The 24,890-nt window shown below is 41.7% G+C and overlaps 2 protein-coding genes across 3 annotated transcripts in view; one reads left to right on the top strand and one right to left on the bottom strand.

Moving 5' to 3' along the window:
• The window catches only part of TIPARP (TCDD inducible poly(ADP-ribose) polymerase), a 40,633-nt gene extending 21,034 nt beyond the window's left edge, over positions 1 to 19,599 (bottom strand). The window contains exons 1-2 of one of the 2 annotated variants that reach the window (XM_061371624.1): positions 19,449 to 19,599; positions 159 to 1,155 (exon numbers count right to left, since the gene is read on the bottom strand). In XM_061371624.1, coding sequence (XP_061227608.1) covers positions 159 to 1,093 — 935 coding nt within the window. In that variant the 5' untranslated portion in view covers positions 1,094 to 1,155; positions 19,449 to 19,599. Of the gene's footprint in view, positions 1 to 158; positions 1,156 to 3,331; positions 3,621 to 19,448 lie in introns of those variants that run through there. The other variant, XM_061371623.1, reaches the window with a different exon arrangement.
• A 90-nt stretch (positions 19,600 to 19,689) lies between these two features.
• On the top strand, positions 19,690 to 22,920 carry SSR3 (signal sequence receptor subunit 3). The gene is made up of 5 exons (XM_061371605.1): positions 19,690 to 19,902; positions 20,461 to 20,587; positions 20,959 to 21,057; positions 22,036 to 22,167; positions 22,370 to 22,920. The coding sequence occupies exons 1-5, from the start codon at positions 19,764 to 19,766 to the stop codon at positions 22,434 to 22,436; spliced, it is 564 nt and encodes a 187-aa protein (XP_061227589.1). The 5' UTR covers positions 19,690 to 19,763; the 3' UTR covers positions 22,437 to 22,920.
• The last annotated feature ends 1,970 nt before the right edge of the window (positions 22,921 to 24,890 follow it).

The following is a 24,890-nucleotide window of genomic DNA, read 5'->3' as shown; positions in this document are numbered from 1 at the left end:
GCAAACTTGTCAGTTATTATTCAAGTAACATCATCATAGGGCTTATAAAACACTTGCATACAAAACCTCAGGAAAAAAGAACACACATTCTATTATACTTCCGCAGCACAGCTCAGTTAAGTGCCCTTGCTAGTAAGGGAGTAAATTTAGTTACCTACCGATATTTCACTTTGATCCTATCATTATCAGGGTTGCAGTAGAGCCTTTCCAGATGCTCCTGGGAATCATTGGTCACACTCTGCCAACTCTGGGTTGCTGTCCTCCTCACCTGCCAGTGGTATGGCAAAACTGTGTGATGTTTGGGACAATCACTGCCATAAACACAACTGCCCTGGAGAAAATCCACACAAATTTCTATTCCATCTTCCTGATGGGTGTGATATTGCAGCTGGTTCAAAAGCTCAAATACCAGATCAAGAGAAGCTTCTTCACTTTTGTCCTGGAATATCCCACCACTGAATTTATTGCTTAGGTTCAGATTGTATTGCATTGGACAGCTAGTCTCTTGGAATAAGCCAGATGAGTAGCTTTCCAGAATCTTGTCTGGGAACAAAGGACAAGGTGCACCTTCACTAGCAGCTGGGTGCAAAGGATGGTCCTGGAATGATTCATTACTATTATCAGCAGCAGTTCCAGGAGTCGTTTCTGGTGAGAGGTCTTGCTCCCCTGACTGGACATCCTGCTCAGGATGCCGAGAAGGATGAGCTACTGGCAACTGATTCTGCACATTTGGAGCTGTTGGCATCAGCCCAGTCACATTATTTTCTGCTTGGGGACAAGAACTACTGAGGTCCAGAGTCTTTTTCACAGCAGGCTCACATAAATCACTATGACCACCACTCTGGCCTCGGGGCACAAAGACTCTATCCAAGGTCCCAGCTCCCAGCAAACTGGTAAAGATTGGCCGCAAAGCCCGGAGAGTTTCTGTGTCCAATCTCTTCTGCACTTGCTGCTTCTTCTTGAAGCAAGGCTTCACTGGTGGTATTTTTTCAGACAGTCTTATCTGAGGAGGAAAGTCCTCTGAAGGAGGGCACTTCATTCCTGGGCAGTGAGCCTGCTGTACAACACACGCTGGCTTTGGTTCCGTGTCCATCAGACACGGACTCTGCTCTCCCAAATCACTTTCAAATGTCCCAGAGCCTTGCAAGAATCAATCTAGGGCAGAAAGGAAAACAAGACAGTTAATCTTTCTAATTGCTCATGGTTGACACGAACAAGATCACCCCTGGAGAGGATTTCAAGCCAGCAACAGCAAACTCCTCCCCTCTCTGTGACTGTGGGTAGCCCCTAGGCACGTAAAGCATGAAACCAGCTAAACTCAGGCTAATTAATCCCAAACACACTCATCGTCTTCTCTCACGTGAAGTCTCAGAGACACTCAGGCACGCACACACAGTCCCAAGGGGGAAGGAGGGGAAGCAGGAAAGGCGAATGGGCTTATGCTCCCCTCATGATGATGTTTAATAATAAACAGCACTTTAGCTCATTATATTCTACAGAAGTGAACATTGCATTGTTCATTTTTACGCTTCCCTCACACACAGACCTGAGAACAGAGGCATTAGCAGATACATATCCCTGAATGTTCCCACCACACTTTAGGTATTCAAACAGCATTTCTTCTCCCACCAGATAAGCAGGCGGATGTACGCATTTCAATTCCATTCACATATATCTTCCTTCATGCAACCTCACACATCCACCCAGCAGCTGCATCAACGACCTGCTGGCTTCACTTAAAGAACAGCAAACTTCATACCAGCGCCAGCAGGGGCCGGGATTTAATCCTTGTTTTTTTAGGCACAGGAATTCAAGTGCTTACACCCTGTTCCTCCTGCTATGCATCTGACACTGACAGTCTCATACACTTCCAGACACTCCCACATCATCTACAGCCACTCTCACATGCCCACACTCTCTCACACTGACTCAGACACACAGGCTGCACTCTGTCACCCTGCTGTGACACACCGAGCTCATTTGCCTCTTGCTAGGCTGGTCAACAGGAATTAAAACTAGGCAGTCAAGAAAACAAAAGGGTGCCAGTTTGCTAGTTACTCAGGAACAGGGGAAAAATAATATGTCTAAGATGAAAAACTATTTTTTTCTCGAGTACAAATAAATAGCGTGCCTCATACGTCACCAGAAAGCAAGCTCTATGGCTTTTAATCAGGAATCTCGTAATATTTGATTACACTTAATTAAACCCTCTTCAATCTCCTTGCACGTAGCCTCAAAGCTCACAGTGGAACACATTAAGGACTACTTCTAGAATAAATGTATTTCAAACAAAGTAATTCACATTTCGAAACAAAAATCACAGAAAGGGATAAAATTTAACAATAATTTCTTACTACTGACAATTTGCTCTGGAAAACTTCTCATTGAGTCTCCCGTATTTTGAAACACATTTAGAAGGCTTCTGCATTACTGTGGGAAACAGCATGTCAGGACTGGCAGGAAAAAGGAAAAAAAGTTGTACTTTCACAGTTTAACATTTTTAGATTATTAAATTTAAAGCAACCGGAAGATTTGTTTGCCAGTTAAAATAAAGTTCATATTTATTGGCACCTGTTATTCTTCCACAGACAAACCAGGTGTTTCTCCTTCTAAGCCATCAAGGGTACCTTAAACTCTCAAGTACCTTCCAAGGTTTAAAAATCCTCAACTCTGAAAGGAATCAGTTGTTTCACTTCACCGAATCCAGGTTTAACAGCCCTGGTGAGGCGATACGCAAGAGGCTCTCCCAGGGTCTCGGAGTCTTGCGGTGCCAACGAGCTAAGTGACTTCTAGTCACTTTCGGCAGAAACCCTAACCATAATTCAATATTATTATCACTCACTTGATTATCACTTAAGTTTTGCTGTGATTTTTAAAGAATTGCCTTCTTACAGTGTAGAGCTGAATCCCCCAGTAACTCTAAAAACAGAAAACGGTGACAATCACGAGTATCGGATTTTGTTGGCATTTCTGATTTTTTAACATCCCAAATCACCCGGTATTGTTTAGAAACAACGTTAACAGTCACCAACAGCAACGCTGATTTGCACAATAGATTTCAACACAGGAAGATCTCTTGGTGAGAGATTTCAATCCCCAAGTACTCGCCATCTCATGCGAACCACACCTCCTTTCCCTCTGCTGAAGAAAGCAAGTCTAATGGTCCTAACATATTTTTTTATAATAAAAAAAAAAAAGTAAGAAACAGCCCAGACACAAAACCTAACAAGAGTAAGAGCAAGAGCAAGCAAACCCTGACGGACAGACCGCCCCGCAACTTTCTGCAGGACTGAAGCCCCTGTGAGCGGCAGGTTCCCCCGTAGCAACCTACCGGCTTTTGCTCCCCCCCGAGCGAGAGTCCTGAGGTTCTGACCAGATTTTAGGATAGCTTCGAAACAAGATTAGTCTTCTGGTGGGGGGAAAACAGCGGATGAACCGACTGCTGCAGCTGGGTGCTCGCACGCCAGTACTTCCACCTTAATCGCGCACAAACGCCTGTGTCCGAGCTCGCAAGTCCAGGCTGTTTCTCGAGTTGCGCTCGGGGTTACCAAGAGACAGCAGCGCGGGGAGGGAGGGAGCAGCTGGAGCCGAGCCCCGGCGCTGCGGGAAAAGGCAGCCCGAGTTCAGGCCGCCCAGGCCCTTCAGGCCGCCTAGGCCGCCCTGCCCGCCCAGCAGTAGGTGTCCCACGGCTCACGCCGGCCCGCCCCGCAGCTCCCTCTGCTCCTCACGCATTCTCCTCGCTGTTTTAAATATCGCTTCCCGAGAGCGCTCTGCAGGCGGCTGCGCTGCCCGGGGAGGGGCTCGGAGGCGGCAGCGCGGCTGCTCCCCGCCGCCTGTGCCGGGAAAACGGCCCGCCCCCTCCGCCGCTCCGCCCCGTCCCAGCCACCTCCCTCGGCGCCGGCCGCCGGGGGCTCCGGGCGGAAGGGCTAGAGGCGGGGGGGGGGGTGAGGCACGCACCGATCTGTGCTCGCGACAGCCTTTCGTGTACTTCCGTGGCTTAAGCCCCGTGTTGAACCCGCACCCAACCAGCGCCACCAGCGAAAGCAGAAAGCGCGGCGACCGGGTCATTCCCAGCAATAAAGGTGCAGTAAATCCCTCTGCATTTGATTTATCACGCATTAAGCACATGGTCTCACTTCTGCAAACCTTGCGAGCCCCAGTGCCCTACCAAAGAGGATTTCCTCAGGCAAAAAACCAGCGATAGGCCAACGAGTGCGCCCAGGCATGCGTGCGTGTGCGCTTGCACGCAAGCAAGGACCTGCTTCCGAGGACATGGGAGTTTAGCACCATGTCAGCCCTTGCAGCTTGAAAGTCACGCAGCACACGGGGATAAACAGTGCTCACGAAAGCCAAAGTCGGCACACTCATTTTCAAACGTTACTGAATTTCATCGTGTTAAGTTATTCACTGAACACTAATTAATGACTAAGAACCAAAGCAGAAACCCATCCCGCCTTAAAGTCACCATGACTCATTTTCTGTACCATGGTGCGAGCTCAGTGCCCTCCTCGCATGGGGCTGCCAGGATTTGGGCCTGCACTTCACTGCCTGTGACACGCTCCGAAAAAGAAAGCATGCAGTGCACGAAGTACAATGAGTTACAGTATGTTACTATTCATTTACATGCCGTATTTTTAAGGCGGAATTTGTTAAAAGCATAGTTAACTTTTCTTTTGTCCAAAAGCCATTAGCATGCTGTCATCTTTTGGCTGCACACTGTGCGTGTGTGAGAGCACGATGGGCTTGTTCAGCTGCTGGTGCGATGGCCTGGCATGCTTCCCTGGTGAATCACACTCTTGTAGTGCCGTAGGAAACTTCCAACAGGACATAGCCATCAATTCACACAGGCTCCACACACCCCACAAGAATTAAGCACATTTGCATCACTAACATGGCCAGGTAAAATAACTTACAAAGAGGTAAATAACTTCAGAAGGTGAAATTCATGTTGATGGAACACATTATATTATGTGTGGTTTTGTTTTCTTTTTAAATAAAACTGGCCTTCCATTCCTTGCGCTCAGGGATTTTATGAAATTACAGATATGAACATATATAGAAAATCCAGGCACCTGGAAAGATATTGTCACTTTAAGGGGGCACAAGCTCTACAGTGTGCTTTGAAAATGCTGCGCAGCTGTGTTTATAATGCATGGAGAACATGCCATTCCACAGACAAACTGAAAAAGCTGAGCTTCATGAGTTGGAGCTGACTTCTTTTAGAATGACACAGGAGATGCAGAGTAAAGGATGCATCACTGTCCATAGGCGCCGAAAACAAATTATCATCTATAAATTAATTGAACTCTTGAGAGTCTCAAACATCAGACAGGCACAGCCTCATACTCTGTCTGGACACAACAAAACAATAGCTTTACCATGCATGGTGACTGGCCATGTGTCATACCCTCATTTAGCAAGAAAGAACTGCATACACACTTGCATTTATCTTCTATTACCAGAACAAAAATTATCTGTTTGGAAGAGCTTATTTCATGCATGAGATAAAAATAAGTAGCACATATGGCTGAACTACACACTAAGGTACGCACAACTCCCACTACAGTGGGATTGTAAGGACATAACTGAGGGAAGAGGGAGGCCTGGAATAACCATTTTTCTCAAAACAAATGTATAATTAAAGGAAATACATCACAGCACACCAGCATATTGTACACCCATTTCTGAGGCTACCCCACACAAATATATAAAGCAACTATGACCACCATGAGAGTATGATCTCATTTTTAAATGCACAGTTAGATCTTAAGAGAAAGAAAGCTTTAATTATTTCTTTCAAATGGTAAACTGCATCAGAGTGAATACAGCCATTTACAATTCTGACTTGCAAATAATGGAATAATCAGTATGCACAGTTCACTTATTTGCTGATGAAAGAAGGGAAATGTCACTGACTTAAATGTTCATGCTTAAAAAGAACAACAAACCAAACACAAAAACCAATGGGTTTGGGCTCCAATGCATTTTCTTCTAGTGACAGAAACATGAGCTCCTTTTCTACCTCAATACTTGCACAACAAACACTTTTAACTTCTTAAGCTACATCCCATCACAGGAAGGTTAACTGTTCTTTCCTGATGTTTTATATGCAGAGAAGTCAGCAAATGCTGGTGGGAACTGGAAGGACACTGGGGAACAAGGTAGCACACAAAAGATGCGCTGCACCTTCTCAGTTTTTCTGAAGCCATTTGGTCCTAGGTCTGTCTCCCACACTTGTGCTCTCAGCATTTTCAGTAAGAAGGAAAAGGGAGAGGAACAGTCACTGCCACAAGCTCTCATTTTAGCTCAATGTATTTCTGCTAGCCAATCCAGCACAAAAGCAGGTGGTCTTCACTGATTTCAAGGCATTAAAAAAACTCCTCTTATGAGAAATCTCAGTGCTATGGTTCCCAATGTGCTTATACTCTGGATGTCTAAAACAGTCTACGTCACTGTATGCAGCAAATCAAGAAGAGAATGAACTTGACTTCAGTAGTACAAGTTTTCTCCAAGAACTTCTCTACCATCTCTCCAATTTAATCAATCACTACATAACATTTTTCTTCTTTTTTTTAAATTGCTTTCTAGCACTGAACTTTACACACAAGTAATCAGTACTGATTATTACCACATAAAATACTGAAATCTACAGTTTCAGGCTTTTTTTTCTTAGTATCATTATTATGTAGTACAATTATACCAAAATTGTCTTAATTGTCTGCTTTAACAATTAAACAAAAATACAAAATGAGACATTGCTAAGGTTAAGTAACAAGTCACTGGCAATTGGAAAAGGACAGAGGTCCCTTGACTTACACAACAGCATTTCACAGGTTGGATCAACCATTTAGCACATCAAAGTCCAAGAGAACATACAAATGTCTATGACTCTGTCTTTGCTACGTAGCAGAAGATATGGATGCCAAAAACTAGAAAAAGGAATGACAGCTGTTATTCTTAAACTAGTGAACAGTAGGAAACAAACTACAAAGTTATGTCACCTTTATTTTAGCAAAAATACAAAACTTCTGACTTTGATTTAGCAGTGAAAAAATGATCAATCCATTGATGTTTTACAGTACTGAACAAAAAATGTGCATTTATTACAGAAATAATATGAAAGGAATTCATCCATGTAGCTAAATTTACTGTAATGCTTTAAAATTAACCAAACAGAGAGTTGTTTTCCGTACCAATGCTTGATGAGAAATGCTGATCACTTCCAAATAACATTTCAAGCCCTGCCCTTGTTCTGACATGGACATGTGCCAGCAAGTCAGTTAGGTAAATACCAAAGGAAAGAAAGGTCAATGAGGCAGACATTTTTGAGAAGTTCACAGACGGGAAAAGAGAATCTCTGATCAGCTCACCCTGTTATTACGATGTGATTACTCTTCTATACCGATGAGACTTTTGCAATAGTCCATTTTTCATAATATATGTCAATCTATTTTTTTCTCTCACAAGTTGCCTAACTAAATACTTATAATTTTTATTTTCTGTGCATTTCTATCCTCCCTCTTAATACTATGGCTTACTTTTTCTTTTTTTTTTTTTTTTTTAAGGGAAAAAGCGCTTGCTGTGTTTATATGAAGGTAAAAAAATGCAAGCTAGTTTTCACTGATGAGGAGAGAGGAGGGCAGCAAAGGTTTATTCAACACCTGTACTCGGGTGGCCTTTGCTGGAGTGACACCTAGTGGGGTACATCTCTCTTGGTCTGTCCTGACGATCAGGAGGGCAACAATTTTAAGGTCCAAACATGCTGACATGAAGCTTGCTATTCATTAATGTTTCCCTTCACTGGAAATGCTGAACGTTGACTGAACTTTGGCTAGGCTGGTGCACACAGCTTCAGCTCAGGAAGAAGACCTCTGGAGAGTGATGAACACTTGATGCCATAGCCTAGAGAAAAAACTGGGACACTACTTTGGTGGGGGGCACAGAAGGGGCATCTGTCTGCATTGAGTATCTGTGTCTGACTTCCACACACTGACAGAATGAAGAATTGCTTCTGAAAATGCCGTTATATTTAGAGCAGTATGATCTACAGTAACTACAGGAATTACTGTTCCTCCTTGTGCCCTATTGCTATGAAGTATAGCCAGGAGTCTTAGATAATTAAGCAGTGTTGCATATCTGACTGGCAGATGCATTTGGTGCTTTGGAGGGTAGCAATGACCCAAACCCACAGTGTTTATAAGAAAAAATATGAACACAGATTATTCTTACGGTACTATCAAAAAACAAAAACAAAAAAAAACAAACAAAAAACCCCAACCAAACCAAAAAAAACACACACAAAAAAACCCCACCCCAAAACAACCATCACCTGCTTAAACATGATAATCTAGACTGGTGTAAATAAAAGGGGGTTGCAGTCTTTAAAACAGAAATCTTGCTAGATAAATGACATATTCACTGTGTGGCACTGACTTTTTAGTCATACCTTATATTCTTCTGTTTTACACTGCTCAAAAGTATCAAAGCTACTGTAGTTTCAATCCGTCAATATTAGTAAACGAAACCTTTTGAATGCAGACCCGACTTTTACATTTGCAGCTAGTAGTAACAAAAATTTAGTAATTTCCTTGGTCTCAAATTCATCTGGTTTGAATACCTTGTACTAGTAATTACAAGCTTTAAAAGTAGACCATTCTGTTTCTCTTTTTCAAGTATTTAAAATACTTGAAAGTTTGACAAGAACAGCATTTCTACGAAAAAAAGCACATATATGACACATCTGAATAGCACCATACTTCTAGTTATTTTGCTGACCATCAGATAATCTTACCTCTGTAGGTGATTTGTGATTTATGATTCATGTATTTAGACAGGGAATGCATCATGCAAAAAGCAGACCCTTTTCCTGAAAAATTTGTTAATCATTTCTGCAGCAGTATCTTACTATTATAGGGCTTCAGTCTTAGGGAAGTGGACCTAGAACTTTGGCCTACGCATGCAGAAGAACACTTCAATTCTTTTAGCATATCAGCACGGTAACATTATACAACTTAAGAGGAAGTGTTTACTAAGAGTTCCCATCTATCTTATGAAACAGGAAATAATTTTATCATAAAATCAAAACAGAGAAAACTTGTATCAGTCACACTCAAGTCAGCAGTCTCTCAAGATGTCATCTTTATACATGGAGCTTCCTTCTGCAGTTGTACTATCCAGTACTGTACCAGTCTGAGGGAAAAGTTAATGATGCTTCAAAACTAACTCAACAAAATCCAAAAACTTCATTCTTAAGATCCATGTAGTTTGCATTTGCAAGGCTTTAGGCATAAGCTAGAGACAGGTAACATTTCAATACACTAAAACCCCTCAAATGTTTAAATACCATTTTGTGACTGGAGTTCTGAAGACAGCGTTTCATCTGTATGAACGGGATTTCTGGACACAGTGCCTCTTGTTCAAAAGTAAACTTAACTGACTCGCTTACCCAGAAATTATCATGTATCTATTTGTATATCTGTTACAGACTGGCGAGATGCTCTGGGACATTCAACAGATTAAAGCATCCATCCCATTTTGAAGCTGATTTAGATCCATGAGTAAATATGTAAAATGACTGATAGAAAATAATACCCACAATGGAGACACGCTCATTTGATTTATATGGGATTTTTGTTGAACGGGTGCGCCCTCTTGTGGAAGTCTCTTAAATCTGTACAAGCCATGTATATTTAGATAAGGCCAAGGCAACACTTCTATGCAACCTTCATAATATGAGAAATACAAACTGGTTCATATAATAACATGTAGCTTTTAAGATTTTTTTTGAAGGTTAATTCTAAACCACTAACAATTCTGGCATGAGTGGATCCTGCCCCATGGTAGGTAGTGATGTATGGATCCTTCTACTTTATTGGTCCTTCTACTTTAGGCTGACTCCCATTTAAATGAATAGAATGCAGTGTTGGGCAACTAAAATTTAAACAGTTGTAAAATTAACAGTTCTATCTAACAGACAGGTAGTATACTATTCTATATGCAAATAATGTCAATTCTTAAACCAAAAATCCCAACAAATTACAAAGTTATGCCTTAAAGGCAGCAGCATTTTACAGCCGAAAAAACAGCTAAGAGCTGCTCACTTTCACAAAATTTAATCAGAGTTTTAGTTACCCAGTGAGACACCAATTCTACAAAGGCCTGCAACACCCTTGAAAAGTTGAAGGTGTGTATGAAGATCTCTGTAGACATCCATTGAAAAGGTCAATTATTACAATATAAAAGGATTATAAATTTGACTTCCCTTTCTCCCAAGCTCTGCATGATTCACACAGTGAGGAGGAAAATTCACGTATTAGATTAAAAATAAAATGAATGGATGAAATTAACACCAAATTCGACAAAACTTTTTTTTTTTTCCTAAGATTCAGGAGATGAAGAACAAAAATCTGAAGCTCCAGAAATAATCTTAATGTTCAAATTGTCAAACTTAATTGTGCTTTCTGAAAACAGCAATAATAATGAAAATTATTCAGAAACATACCATATGCATCCAGTGGGCTAGGCATAGTTCCAGCTCAGCCGTAGCAACACACTTCTAACCCTGAGTAATAATACAAACCCATATGGAAGAAAATGGATCTAGTCCTTCATTTTGCCTAACACATATGTAATTAACCAATAAGAAGAGAGACGCACATTGTGTTAGTGATCCTGTATGTCTTCCTTCACTATGGCATGGCATACAGTTTGTCTTAGTGTTGACTCCCAAAGCCTCCCTGCTGTGGATACTGTGAGCAGCTGGACGGATACAATCTGCAGATCACATAAATAAAACCACAGTGTTAGACAGCATCATGCAGAAAACAGTAAAATGATTGCTATATTCAGCAGATGTTCTTTGTCTGAAACAGCCTTAAGTGACTATGAGCAGGAGAGATGCTTCTGCTCTACGTTTTACAATAAGAATACGCTTTGGAATGATTATTTCTTTATGGAAGAATTATTGTGTGGGAGTACACTATAAACGCTTTATTTCTAGAGTTGAGGAATCTGTGGGTTGCTGAAATCAGGATACCAGAAGGGTACAGCATACTGCCTTGCTATATTAATTATGTTTGTGAAGATTTTTTCCTTTTACACTTCCTAAGGGTTTTCAAATTTAGAAAAAAACATGACTTTGAACAATTTCCTCGGACATGTAGGTTCAGATTGAGTCTAGCAATGATTGGCTAGCTGGAAAAAACAAAACTAATTCTGTTTTCTGTGGATAGATTAATCTCCAATCTATATCAATAGACTGGTATTAATGAACCTGAATAATTCTCTCCAGAGCCATCTCAAATCGGCACCACACTCAAGCTCACCACAGGCATGTAGCTATACTGCTGCAAGGGGCAGTTCCGTACAGCTGTGCCACAAAAGTTTTGACCTGCTTTCACATGAGCTTTACATTATGCTCAACAGACCCAACGTGGAGAAGAACTAGACCACTGCAGACACCTGAGTGGCTGTCTGTCATGGTTTAAGCCCTGCCATTAGCCTAGCACCTGTCCTATTCATTATGTCTAGCTCCACACCAGATGTCCAGAATCCACAAGCTGCTGCTGCAGAGCACACCTACACATACCTGGACCTTGCTTTCTTGCAGCAGATTATCCTGTGAGAGCTTTCTGTCCCAGCCAAGAAATCATGCCCTTCTCAGGGGTAGCACTGCTACACTCACTGCTACCCTGACTCCTACAGAATCCTCATTATCAGTATTAATCAGATTTCATATCTCCATTTTATTCACTATAGCTGGGCTCAGCCATTACCTGAAGTCTAAAACTGGCTGGATATGATTTCTATATACTTCATTCTGTTCAGACCATTGGAGTGAAACGGGCATTACCATGATGAGTTCAGATGTTTGTGATGGTTAGTCCATGTTACATATGGTTACAAATAGCCATTCAGAAGATGAAGTAGCCAGAAATACCCCCTTTTATTCACTCATCCAAACATTCTTCACATGATATTTCAGTTTCTAGCTCATCCTTCTTACTTTAGATACTAGCATTTTAGGAAACATCAGCACAAGGATGGCCAACTCTTCTGACTACACATTACAGGCTAAAATTTTCCTATGGCTAAGATCCAGAAGATGTTTGCTGAATTCAAGGGTGCAGGAATGGGAAACCCCAGAGCCAACTCACAGGTATAAACTGACACCAACCACCATGAGATCCTCCTACATTGCTAAAAGATGGAGCAGTAGTGGGTGGTGCCTGGATGACACATTTCAGACTCAGAAATCCCATCTGGCTGACTTGCTCCCACTAACAGGGATTCAGACTGCAGAACTGGACTGACATAATCCCACTGCAGATCACCTTCTGTATTCCTGGTGTGGGAGCTACACATGAACTGTATATAGTCTGCATGCTATTAAAGAAAGAGGCTGACTATCGGACATTTAAACAACTGTTTGATTGCCTGGCATCCTTTTTGCCTAAATACATAATCCCAGGCAGCAACTAAATAGATGGTTCCAGACTTGGCTGTGTAACTAGCAACAAACCTTGGCCCTACACCAGTACTCCAGCTGTCTCAAGTCACACCCTTAGCTCATTTTGCCATCCTACCAATTGTCTTCCACACATACAAAACACATAAGTCTGCTTATACTAAAGGCTTATTCATTCAACTTCCTCAGCCTCTCCTAGTGCAGCAGCATTAATGACACAGCTCCCTTCCTTTCACCCTGTATTTCTCCACTACATGATAAAAGGAAAGCATATAGCACCTCCGTGTTAGGTGGCACACTCAGAGCTGCATGTCTAGAAGAGTTCTCCTGAGCAGGTGACAGAGTTCTCCAGTGGCCTCCACACAAGAAATTGCTTGTCTGCCACCCTTGGATCACATCCGGCTGTAGAGCATATATGTGCAGCATGAGTCTGCACAAACTGCCACAGGACACAAAACAGGAGATTTGGGGTTTGACCAGAATAAAAAGCGATACACAAAATGATGAAATAGACTACCATAACTCTATTTCCTGCTTTTAGAAGCTTTTCTTTATATTACCTGCAAGATATGCCTGAAGATCTCAAAGCATGGAAACTAGACCTCAGTGTTTGAGAAAAGATGCCCCAGATCTTGAATATTAGGTTTACTCTTACTTGCAGAGTTTAGCTATTTTACAAATATCACATTTGATATTGCTTTTCAAAAGTGTGGTCAGTTCCATGCTCTTTCTGGGATAAAAGCTCAGCAAGGCAGCCCCCTGAGATTCTATTAATAGACAATATTTTGTTAATTTGGTCTACATGCAGAAGAACTTATCAACCAAAATGTTAAAAATGACAAAGGAGGAAACTGGTGCAGGTGAGACCATTTCAAAACACCGAAAATGGATCACATATGCTACACTGAGCTCCCTTCAGGTATAGCAAGTGTCACAGAAATCCAGCAACTTCCAGCTTTTAGAAATTAAAGGTGAGCATAGCAATCCATTATTTCAGTGCAGCATCCTCAGAAGGTAAAAGACAACAGCTCATGAAGCCACAGCACTGGATAATGTACTCTACTTTGTCCACCTCAATGATTATTGCAACATCGTCCCATTTCCTAACACAGAGAAGGGCAACTGTCCTGGTTTCAACTGTAACAGTTATTTTTCTCCTTGGTAGCTGATGTAATGCAGTGCTGTGTTTTGGCTTTAGCCCGAGGACAATGCTGACAACACACTGATGTGTTGGTTGTTGCTAAATAGCACTTAACTCTAACTCAGACTTTTCAGTCTCTCATGCTCTCCAGTGAGGAGGTGCAAAAGAAGCTGGGAGGAAGCAGAGACAGGACACCTGACCCAAACTAGCCAAAGCGGTATTCCATACCACAGCACATCATGGCCAGTATATAAACTGAGGGGAGTTAACCAGAAGGGAAGATCACTGCTCAGGTAGAGCTGGGTGGGCAGGTGGTAAGCAACTGTATTGTGCATTACTTGTGTTTATTGTTTTTTCCTTTTCCCCTTTTACTTTTATATTCTCTCCCCTTGTTATTTCCCTTATCACTATTATTATTAGTAGTAGTTTTATATTATACTTTAGTGACTGGACTGTTCTTATCTCAACCCACGGGGTTTACATTCTTCCAGATGTCCCCATCCCATCCGGAGGGGGAAGGGGAATGGCTGCATGATGCTGAGTTACTGGCTGGGCTTAAACCACAACAGCAACTCAGACATTCTCTTCCCCTTACAGAGCCATAGATTCTTTGCAAACCCACACCCAGATAAGAAAGCTATCCTCTCAAAACAGTATCTGGAAACAAAATTGTATTAAGCCAGTGCCATTCCTTACCAGCCCCAGACTGCCCCTCCAGCTGTGACAGATGTGCTCTTTTGGGGGCTACCTTCTAAATCACATCAAGGAACTGGTTTGGCTGAAAAAGAATACAGCCAGATTGTGTCTCCACTTTCAAACCTCAGACACCACAGAATGCTTTAAAAAAAAACAACAAAAACCAAAAGCACAGTACACAGAAGAATTGGAAAGCTTCTCATCCAACTAGTTCACACAAAGATAGCCAGAGCTGCTCAGTTTGAGTGTCATGCGTGTTTATTCAAAGGTTTTTCTTTTGTATTTCAGTAATCCCCAATCTGTTGATCCACAACTCAGCACACTAATCCCTTACCACATGAGAAATTTCAATACATCTAAGCAAACGCAGGGATTTCAGAATATCAGAAGAGTTCAATTCTGAACAAAGGGGGGGGGGGGGGGGAAACTGCAACATCAGTCTTAACTATAGCGAAGCTTTTGCTCTGCTTTAATTTAATTCCTGGACATAGTTTAGTCCACTGACTCTAGAACAAATGCTATTAAGAAAGTTAGCCTGAATTTAGATTTAGATGTGAATGTAAAAACCTAGCAGTTCTCAAAGCTATGGGATTTCCTTCCTAACTAACAAGGTGGGGACGGGGAAGGGAGAGATGTTAGGGGAAATACAGAAGAAAATCTGTCCAGCTTTCTTATAGTGAGAATGAGGAGAACACACAATTTCCACAGAGAATTGCAACAGACAGCTTCAAGATTAAGTCTTAGTCACAATTTTTTTAGTCTGTATCTGCACTACTAGGAAGTGTTCTCGATTTCAGTGAATTACTTAAGTTAAAACAACAAAGTAGACAGGTATCTTATGTGAAATGAAATGGTTCAGCTAGAACAATTAAATAAGGGCAAAAGGAAGTGATCACCTGCAGGGAACTTGACAGTGAAATGGTTACCGAAAGTAAATGATATTGGTTTGTGTTTAAAAAAACCAAACCCTTTCAGAGAAGTACACAAAACCACAATGGTTGGTAAGTAAGCAGCAAGAATTAATGGCTGCAAGGGTCAGCCAAGTCAATCTTTAGCTTTAGATATAGGTTTACAATTTAGTTGCATAAGGAAAATAAAAAGTTATTTTCATATGAATGGGATCATTCCTCTGGCTGTTGTATGATTTAAACTAAAATGCATGCAGTACTGTGGCATGTAGATAATGAACTGAAAGAGATGCAAGAGACTGCACAGATGCTTCAGCTCTACAGTAAAACATCGTATTCAGGGTAAACATTAACACGAAGCCAAAGGCACAATATCTTTTTCAGATTAACTTAAAAAGAGAACATACACACGCCCAAGTACAACAGATACATCACTGGCACTACTGAAAAAAACACGTGCAAGGATGGGGAGACAACGCCAGAGAAATGAGACTCTCCTTTTCTGAAAGACAGCTGAACTTACTGCTGCCTTACTTTGTATAACCATCTGAAATAAACAATTGTAAAATATCATGTATATGTTAAGTGTAACTCCGAAGATTTACTCTGACAAACTAGTGTTATAAAAGCAAAGTACAGAGAGGGTGTGTCAAAGCCCATGTTGAGAACATTTTTTTGTTACAGAGGTAATTCCACACAGCACACTATGTTCTATGTTACTTTTACAAACATAAACTGTATAACACAGAGATCAGCTATAATCACTACTGCCATTGCATGGATTTTAATCACAAATATTATTTTATGTGGGACTCAGTATTCTTGACAGTCAGTATTTCTTCTTGATAACAACTAACTGTTGCTGTTGCAATGTGATAGTAATCACTACCCTGAAAAAGATGCATTTCTGTCTGAGAGTTTTTAAGAATTCTTTTGTCAAACAAGATGTCAGCTAACTAACAAGTGAACAATTCACTTAGGCATAAAAAATAGTGGGATATCCTAATATTAACTTTGGGTGACAGCAAAAATGGTCGTGTTTGGTCTGTTCACACATAATGTATTGATGTCAGGAGTTTTTTTCCACAGGTTTTGCAAGCAGAGCTATGCTAAGAAAGAACTGCAGCTCAGAGTGATACAGAATTTTCAATGCAGTAGAGAAGTCTTAACTCGCAGAAACAATTTCTGTGGGCGAGTTCCCAAGCCTTTAGATAGGCATAGCTAGGCTAGCCTGAACAGAGTCTGCCAGAAAGGTCGCTATGCAATGTCAAAAAATATAGCAAATGCAGCTTGAAAGAACTGCTACACAAGATTCTGTAATATAGTAATTTGATGGAACACATCAATAAAAAGAGGGAGAGAAATAAACACATGTTTAGAAAGCTGCTAACCAATGACCAATAATAACCAGGATGCTCAAGACTATTGGCTAAATGAGTACAGCTACACAACCTCAGGCATCCACTAACAAAACAGCCAACTCCTCCCACCCCACACACAATCCAGACACCAGTTTCATCCCAGATATTCCCACACTGACCCACTGGAGACACACATGAGAAAAGGAACCATTATCTGGTCAGAACAACTCTGTATCATGGTATTGCTTATGCTACTACAGCTATAAAGGCTCATGGCTCATCTGCCTCAGGGCACCTATTCCCAGCACTGTTGTGGTAACGGGAAGAGCCACCACAACAGCTTTCTTCTTGTGTTCTTGACCCACCTGAGGCTTTTCCCCTGTCTGGGCTGTCTTGCAGGAACTTCCCCTTCTTCGTATTAGGGATTCTTTCAGGATTTCAACACCTAGAGGAAGAGATGGCATAAATTAACCAACTGAAAAAAAAACCCCTAGTAATAAGTCATGGACTCACTGAGGGGCTGTCTTGTTTTTTTGTACGATAGCCATATTTATGAAAACCATTCTTAGATGTTGGGACATTAAGGCTCATACCGGCATGAAAAATGACAAATAAAATTCTTCTAAAGAGCAGACTTATTTAATAACCTGCCTAGGAGAGTCCACCTTCCAATCCAATGCAAACATATTTTGGAGTCTATACTTCACACTGGTAAGTGGCAACAATAATAGACAAAACAAATCCTGCTGGGAAATGACACTGCCCTTATTTTAAGATTTGGTCCAGCTTAGAGATTTAGAGAAAAAGTAAGAGCAGTAAAGATAATCCATATGTTTACAGAATATTTAGTACTGTTTCTGTGTTTTAGAAAAAAGAAAAAATTGTTAAGGAACATACTTCCTAAGTTACAAAGATAATGGCATTACTATTTCTATTATCAGAACTTTTGCTTTTGGGTCATTGAGCTGTTGTTCCTCTGATTTTGATGCCTTATGTTCCCAGCAGTTTCTGAATGAGGATTCAGACAGGACAATGCAAATTTAGGCACTTAAGCAAAAACTTCTATTATTCTGACAGAAATTGGTTGTCCAATTTACTGTTATGGAAGCCACTAGGGCATACACAGAGTGAGTGTGAAGCTCCAGTCACAGGTTTGTTGTATGCGGAGTTCTGCTTAGAGTTTGCCAGTGCCAGGTTTTTTTTAAACAAACAAAGTATCCATTTGTTTTTTTTTCAATAAAATCTTTCATCACTGCACTGCCTAAAACAATGTCATACTTCATCTTAATGGAGACAGATGGTCACCAGGCAGATTTTGTTCCAAAACAACAGCACCCTTCCCACGTAAACCCAAACCAAGAACAGAAACTTAGACTTCATTACATTCCACAACAGAAAACAAACTCACCAGGTGAGCAGAAGGAATAAACCTGTGCAAGAACAGTGTCAGTGATTACATCTGAATTTTGAAACAATCTTAATCTTTCCCCCAGTTTCCAACTATTTTGTATGACTCTTAACAATGTTCTTTAATAAGAAAACTCGTATGACTGGTAACATTGAGCAGTGATGTTACCTACCATGCATTTAGTTTTAATGTGGTTTACAAAAAAACAACACTGGTTTCCACTCTTTTTGGAGTATGATCCTCAGCACAGATTTCACAATGCCATCTAACGGGCAAACAGCATTCCCCACCAGTGGAAGCCAGGAACTGCTGAAGCTATTTCTGAACAGGTTACTATAACCCAGAGATGAAGGGAGTAAGGAAGAGAGACATGAGAAGGAAGAAGTATCCACATGTTTCACATAACAGATACTCATAAAAAATGGATCAGTGAAAGTCAGGGACCCTTGCAAATCCAGCAAAGCACACACATGCATCTGCTGGGCACAAGCAGATGTTTCTGTGATACTCAGAACTTCTGCAGTCCATCTGATCAGCTAATGTGCCGCTAACCCAGCTTGAGAATGAAGAGGCATTTCCAAGCCAAGAAAGAAGGTCTTACCAGCTGAAGGGTACCTCCTATAGTTGTCTGTAGATAATACATTAGCAATACCATTCTGCTAGCACACAACATTCAGTTCACTTTGAATCCTGAAAATCCAGTCCCAGTTTGGCGTTGGAAATTTGCTAAGTGGTTAAAAAGCAGAGTCGTACTACATGTAAGTGTTTCATAGAACTCCATCAGAATGAATTATGATTTTTCATTATATAAATTTAACTTCATTTCCAGCTAGCATTCCCTCATTGTGTGCACTTCATATCTTTTCCTGCAAGCAAAGATTAGCAACTGGGGGAAATACGTGGAAGAATTCCTTTCATTAAATTTTAAAAAGATACACACTCTGGTAAATAAAGCTGTCTCACAGACGTTCCAAATATTAAGGAAAAAGCGCTGTTGCAGGAGATAAGGAGGACTACAGTCACCCCAGGCCATCAGAGCCACATCCCAAAAGCTGTATCACATCGGCCGGCCCTTCACACTTTCACGCGAGATGCTACTGTTAATAGCCGAAATTTCTGTGGGCTCCTACAGGCTTTTATGACTGACTGTAGATGGACCGTTTAGAACAGATCCCCTTCTGTGACTTCCCAAACTGGTGTGCGTGAGGGAGATTAGGGAACACTTCAAGGAGTTAAAATGACACACAAATGCTTTGCAGAAGTCCGACTAGACCTGAATATGTTGGAAAAGAAGCACATAAACACACGGCACCAGCTCTCTGGGAGCTGGAGTTCTTACGGAGAATAAGGGCATACGGGGGACGAGCCGATTCCCGGGGGGGCTTTCGCTCCTTCCCCGCGGCAAACCGATACAGGTTCAGTCGCAGCCCCGGAGGGATCGCGTCCTCCGGCGTCCCCCAGTACTCACTTGCCTCAACCTCCAGGACCCGCGCTCCCACAGGCCGGCGGCCTCCAACGCGCCATGCCGCGGCGCCGGCCGGCAGCTCGGGGCAGCCCCGCCGCGGGGAGCGGGCAGGCTCCGGGGCACAGCATCGGGGCTGCCGGAGTTGGGACTTCCCCCCACCCACAGTGGGCAGGCAAATAACAGTCTTAACAGCCTCCCGAGAGAGGTGGAACCTCCCTAGCCCCGGAAGTACTGTGGAACAGGCCCGCCCTCGCCCCGCTGGCGGTCTGACCCGGACGCAGTCGCTGAGCGCTGACTGTCTCGGTCCTGCTCCACGCCATGGCTCCCAAGGGCGGCCCAGGCGGGCGGCAGCAGTCCGAGGAGGACCTGCTCCTGCAGGACTTCAGCCGTAATCTCTCTGCCAAGTCCTCCGCGCTCTTCTTCGGCAATGCCTTCATCGTGTCGGCCATCCCCATCTGTAAGTGGCAGGATTGCGCTGTCGCGGGTTAGGGGGCGGCAGGCCTTGGGAAGGGGCGAGCGGCAGGACTGGAGGGGGAGTAGGGCCTCCTCGCAGCCTGCCTTGGGTTCCCGGACCGCTGGTAACTGCGGTCTGGGGTCCCCGGGGTGCTGGGACTCGCCGCTTTGAGCCGGGCTCAGTTGGGATTATTTTGGTTGTCTCTGTGCTGTGTTAGATCCAGTTTGGAAGCCGGTGTCATTTGGAACAGCGGGCAGGGTGATGGCTCTGTGGTGGGTAAAGATGGACGAGCTACCGGTCGCACACTGACGTGTCAGTCTGGCTGTGCTGGGCTGCTTCTCAGCTGCGTGTGATGTGGTCTCATAAAGCCCCTTCCAGCCACAAGCAAAGCAGACTTCTTTATTCCAAAGTATTTATAATGCAGTTTGAAAGCCCCCCGGCTGATGTTGCAAAGCCAGTGCTGAATTGCAGAGCTTAGTAACCTGTGTAGAACTCTTGTGGTATTTGTCTTGGAGAGAGAAACCACTCAAAATGTCTTTTTTTCCCCCCTGTTTTTTAAAGGGCTGTATTGGAGGATATGGCATATGGATCTTGTTCAGTCTGCAGTCCTGTATAGTGTAATGACCCTCATCAGTACCTATCTAGTAGCTTTTGCATACAAGAATGTCAAGTTTGTTCTCAAACACAAGTAAGTTTGGTGGCTGTTTGAAGTAGAACTTATTAACTGATTTAACAAAACCAGCCTTTGGAACATCTTTTACGAATTAGAATGTCTGAAATGTTAGTCCAGAAACTGTTTTAGACAGAAGTCTCTCTTAGTTGTTTTCTGTTACCTTTCTCGTTTACTATGAAATAGACTATTCTTGTCAGTTAAGAGCACAACGAAACAAGCAAAGCTACTTTGCTTCTTAGGAAAAACTGATCAGTGTCTTAGCTAAGTTTTATTTGTCACTGTAAATGCAACTTCCTGTAATCCCAGAGTTGTTTTATTCAGATTTTTGTTGGTTGGGGATTGGTTTTCTTTTTTTCAACTCTTAACATAAATGATGTTGCTTACAGAGTGGCACAGAAAAGAGAAGATGCTGTTTCCAAAGAAGTTACTCGCAAGCTGTCTGAAGCAGACAATAGGAAGATGTCTCGTAAGGAGAAGGATGAAAGGTAATCCTCTTTGTTCTGAACAAACAAGAGTAATCCTGTTTGTTCCTCTCCATTGTTGTAATACTGCCTACCATCTTTAAGGCAATGAGAGGTACTGGGCCATGCATTATTGGGTTTTTTTTCTATATTCTGATAAGTAGAAGCTGTACCGTCAGCTCTTTGTTCATCTGTAAAGCCTTTTCAAGGTGAATTAGCAATGTAAGCTCTCACACATTGAAACCTTTATCATTAAGGTCCTGTAGGGCAACCTCTCAGTCCTTGAGCTGCAAAGCAAAACACCTTATTGTACATGCCTTATGATAACTCTGTGAAGAGTAAGCATCACCACTGTCTTCGGAAATAAGAAAAGCTCCTTTCCTTGAGGACAGGCTGGTGTGATGCCACAGGAGTGGCATGCAAGTTACTTCAGACTAGCATTTCCATATACTGCTAGACTGCACCACTAATTACTGGTATTTGTTACTCTCATGGTTATACCTGGCATGTGTTGGTGTGTGGATTTCCAGCTGAATAGCTCATACCAATGGAAATCCACACACATGCCTGATGAGTGCATCAGGAAGCACTTGCTATTAGCATAGATGCCCATTAAGACTGTACAACATGTGAGTTAATGAGCCATTAGGTCTTTGGAGTAAAAACCCTTATCTTCCCTACTAATTGCCGGGCATGCTGGTAACATCTTAACAGATTCAGGCTCACAACAAATGTTATTTCTGAGGGGCTAGTTTTGATGTCCCTGGTAGGAAAACAAGTGTAAGTCATTTGAGTGTACAAGTGTGTGTTATAAGAAGGGTTTTTTGTCTAATGAGTTGACTGGTAGTTCTTGCTGTGCTCTGTCTTCAAGAAGCTGGCTATGACAAAAGCAACGGTATGTGGTTTACAATCCTCTGGGTGTTAATTGCTTCATAATGGTGGGTGTGCCAGGATATGCATTGATTTAAATACATTTGAAATAATGTCTCTACTTCTTCCTAGAATTCTGTGGAAGAAAAATGAAGTTGCAGACTATGAAGCAACAACTTTTTCTATCTTTTACAACAATACTCTCTTTCTGGTCTTGGTTATCATCGCTTCATTTTTTGTGCTGAAGAACTTCAACCCCACTGTGTATCCTTTATTACCATGCTTGAAACAACTGTAGTCCTATGTGTTGTCATTATCAGCTATATTTATGATGTGAGTTGTGAGATTGCTCTCTTGATACGTGCAGTTCATTTCAATTCCTTGTTTTTCGTAAAGCTTCTAAATTTTCTACATTTAAGAGGTGGTATAGCTACATATGTATATATCCTTAACCTTTTCTCTACAGAAACTATATTCTTTCTATAAGTGCTTCATCTGGACTGATTGCTCTGCTCTCTACAGGATCCAAGTAGTCAAAAAAAAAAACCTACAGCAATTTATTTCTGTTAGAGGGTTCAGCTGCCATACAAAAGTTTAAGGGGTGGAATAGAAATACATTTTTCTAATAGTGTGACTGCTTGAGAGCATAGTAGGGAGGGTTTGAATCCAAAATGATTAAACTGTATTTACTCTTGGTATGTTTACATGGTATTATTCAATAACCAAATTAATAATTTCTTCTTACTTAGCAATGGAAGGAAGTGGTGTGCAAGCAGTTACCACAATGAACCTTTCTGAAGCACTGCATAGGTGTGAAGGTACTATAGAGTGGTACACTGTAGCAGGCCGGTACACTGTAGCAAAAACAGTTGTACTTCAAACCTGTAACACAATTCCATGTAAGCCTGGTGAGTGGTGTAAGAGCAAACTCACTGATCATAAAAAGTGACAATCCACCATTTATCATTGTAACTTGAAAATTTTTAATAAAGACTTTTTTTTGTCATTTAATTCCTTGTATTTCCCTTTTTTTTTTTTTGGGGGGGGGGGGTATTTTCAGGGGCAAGCAGCGTGTGTAGGTTTCTAAGCTCTTTCTGCTTCCAGAAGGGAGGCGTCTTCTACAAGCTAGCATATGTACTGCATTCGTTGGAAATACTCATTTTTGAGTAACTTGGGAGTCAGAACAAACCCTAAACCTCCTAGAAAAATGTTTTTGAAGTGTTCTTTTTGTTTGGGGTTTTTTGGTGGTTTTTCTTTAGCTTTTAAATAGTAAATAAATTGAAAAGCCTGCCAGTTTTCCTGGCACAGCTTAACAAAAATGCTTTAGCTGGCTTTTTACAATGGGTTTGTCAGACAATCCTTTTCCTTTTTTTCATGCTGTCGGTGAAGCAGCTGTAAGTTAAATGCTAAACTCTACTACTATTAATAGAATTCTATTTTAGAAGTTACAGATATTGCCATTAGAGACTTTGAATCCTAAACAGGGAAGAAAGCAAGCTTATAATCAGATTTACTGTTAACAATTACTTTGCTAATCTTCAATAAGATCTGTACTTACATGAAATAGAGTAAAATGAAGATTATGAAGTTCAGGAGACAGTGTATCTGGCTTGCCTTAGAGTATGTTGGGTTTCTAATGTCACTATTTCTGACAAAAGCAACCAGAACAGTCTCATAAAACTGTTGCCAGATGACCCAGTACCTGCTGACTGTTCCAGTACTTCTCAGCATCGTTTAGATGGCAGGGTTGGATGGGGGGGTCTTCAGTCTTAACTATCCCCTGCTTTTACTTTGCTTCCCAGTAAAGATAGTACTATTCATGTGTTGACATCATGAAAATTCCAGTGGTTTTATTGTACGTTAGAGATGCCATTGAATTACTTTTCTGGCTGGTCATTTAACACTTGAAATGGACTGGACTGTTTTCCCTGAAAATACATGGATCTTCACATATTATAAAGGATAGTAAACACTTATCATAAAGGGTATAAATTATATGTATTTTAAGTATTTAGCACATATAAAACAAATTTCAGCATTGACAGCCTGAAACAAAAGCAGGTGCATGGGTTGGGTGGGTTGTTTTCTACAGCAAGGCTAGTATTTTCCATGGACTTCACAGAAAAGTTTTGGGGTGTTTTGGTTACATGGATTTTTGTTTGCTTTTGGGTTTTTTGGGGGGAATGATAGCCATGGCTTTTTCTTCTTGCAGTCACTGCTACCAGATGCACCCAGTTTCTGAATGGTACCATAAAGGCAGGCTGCTGCTTGGCATCCCATTGCCCTCAGAGCATTGGGCAAGCTGACTTAAGCTTTTGCTCTAAGTAAGGGACAATGGCATCACCTTTTCAATTAAAAAAAAAAAGAAGTTTGGAATTAGTATTTTTAATATGTTGTTGGATTCCCATGTATCTGAGAAGAGGAAGAGAGGACATCAAATTGTACCTTGAGAAGTAAGAAAAGGTCTGCTACTGGCAAAATAATTATGAAATTATGAAAAATTAAGCTGTTAACTATATAATGGTAAAAGCCTTTATGCTGCTCATGGAGCAAATTTAAAAATAGTTAAGTAGTTAATTATCACAGCTAATACTGCAACATTAGGGGCTATGGCTCAGGGCAGTGAAACAGTCAGACCCGGGACACAAGAAAAGTGTTAGTGGCAGCCTCCACCACAGCCAATGTAATTTTGGAGAGGCTGGTGACTGAACCACCGTGGGCTTCAGAGCTGTTGGGAGAGTGCTCACATTGTGCTTATTTCAGGCCAAAATGTTACATGCAACAGATACCTGCCTTATGAGACTTCTATAAGTACCTTCTCCAAGGTGTGCATCCAGCCCAGCCCTTCACTCCCCAGCTGTACCCACTTGCGTGTCCTGGGTACAGCTGAACATCATCATGTCCCAGTGGAACAACAGGTATCCATTTTCAACATAAACCAGTGCCGTTTCAAAATCAGTCTCAGTAAGAGGTTACCAAGTATAGAA

The sequence above is a fragment of the Neopsephotus bourkii genome, unplaced genomic scaffold (genome assembly GCF_033783945.1).
Source record: "Neopsephotus bourkii isolate Nb327-2 ecotype Australia unplaced genomic scaffold, CSIRO-AGI_Nbou_v1 NB_1574, whole genome shotgun sequence".
NCBI classification, from domain to species: Eukaryota; Metazoa; Chordata; class Aves; order Psittaciformes; family Psittacidae; genus Neopsephotus; species Neopsephotus bourkii.
The sequence above is the reverse complement of the archived record's forward strand: the minus strand, read 5'-3'. Positions and strand labels throughout refer to the sequence as shown.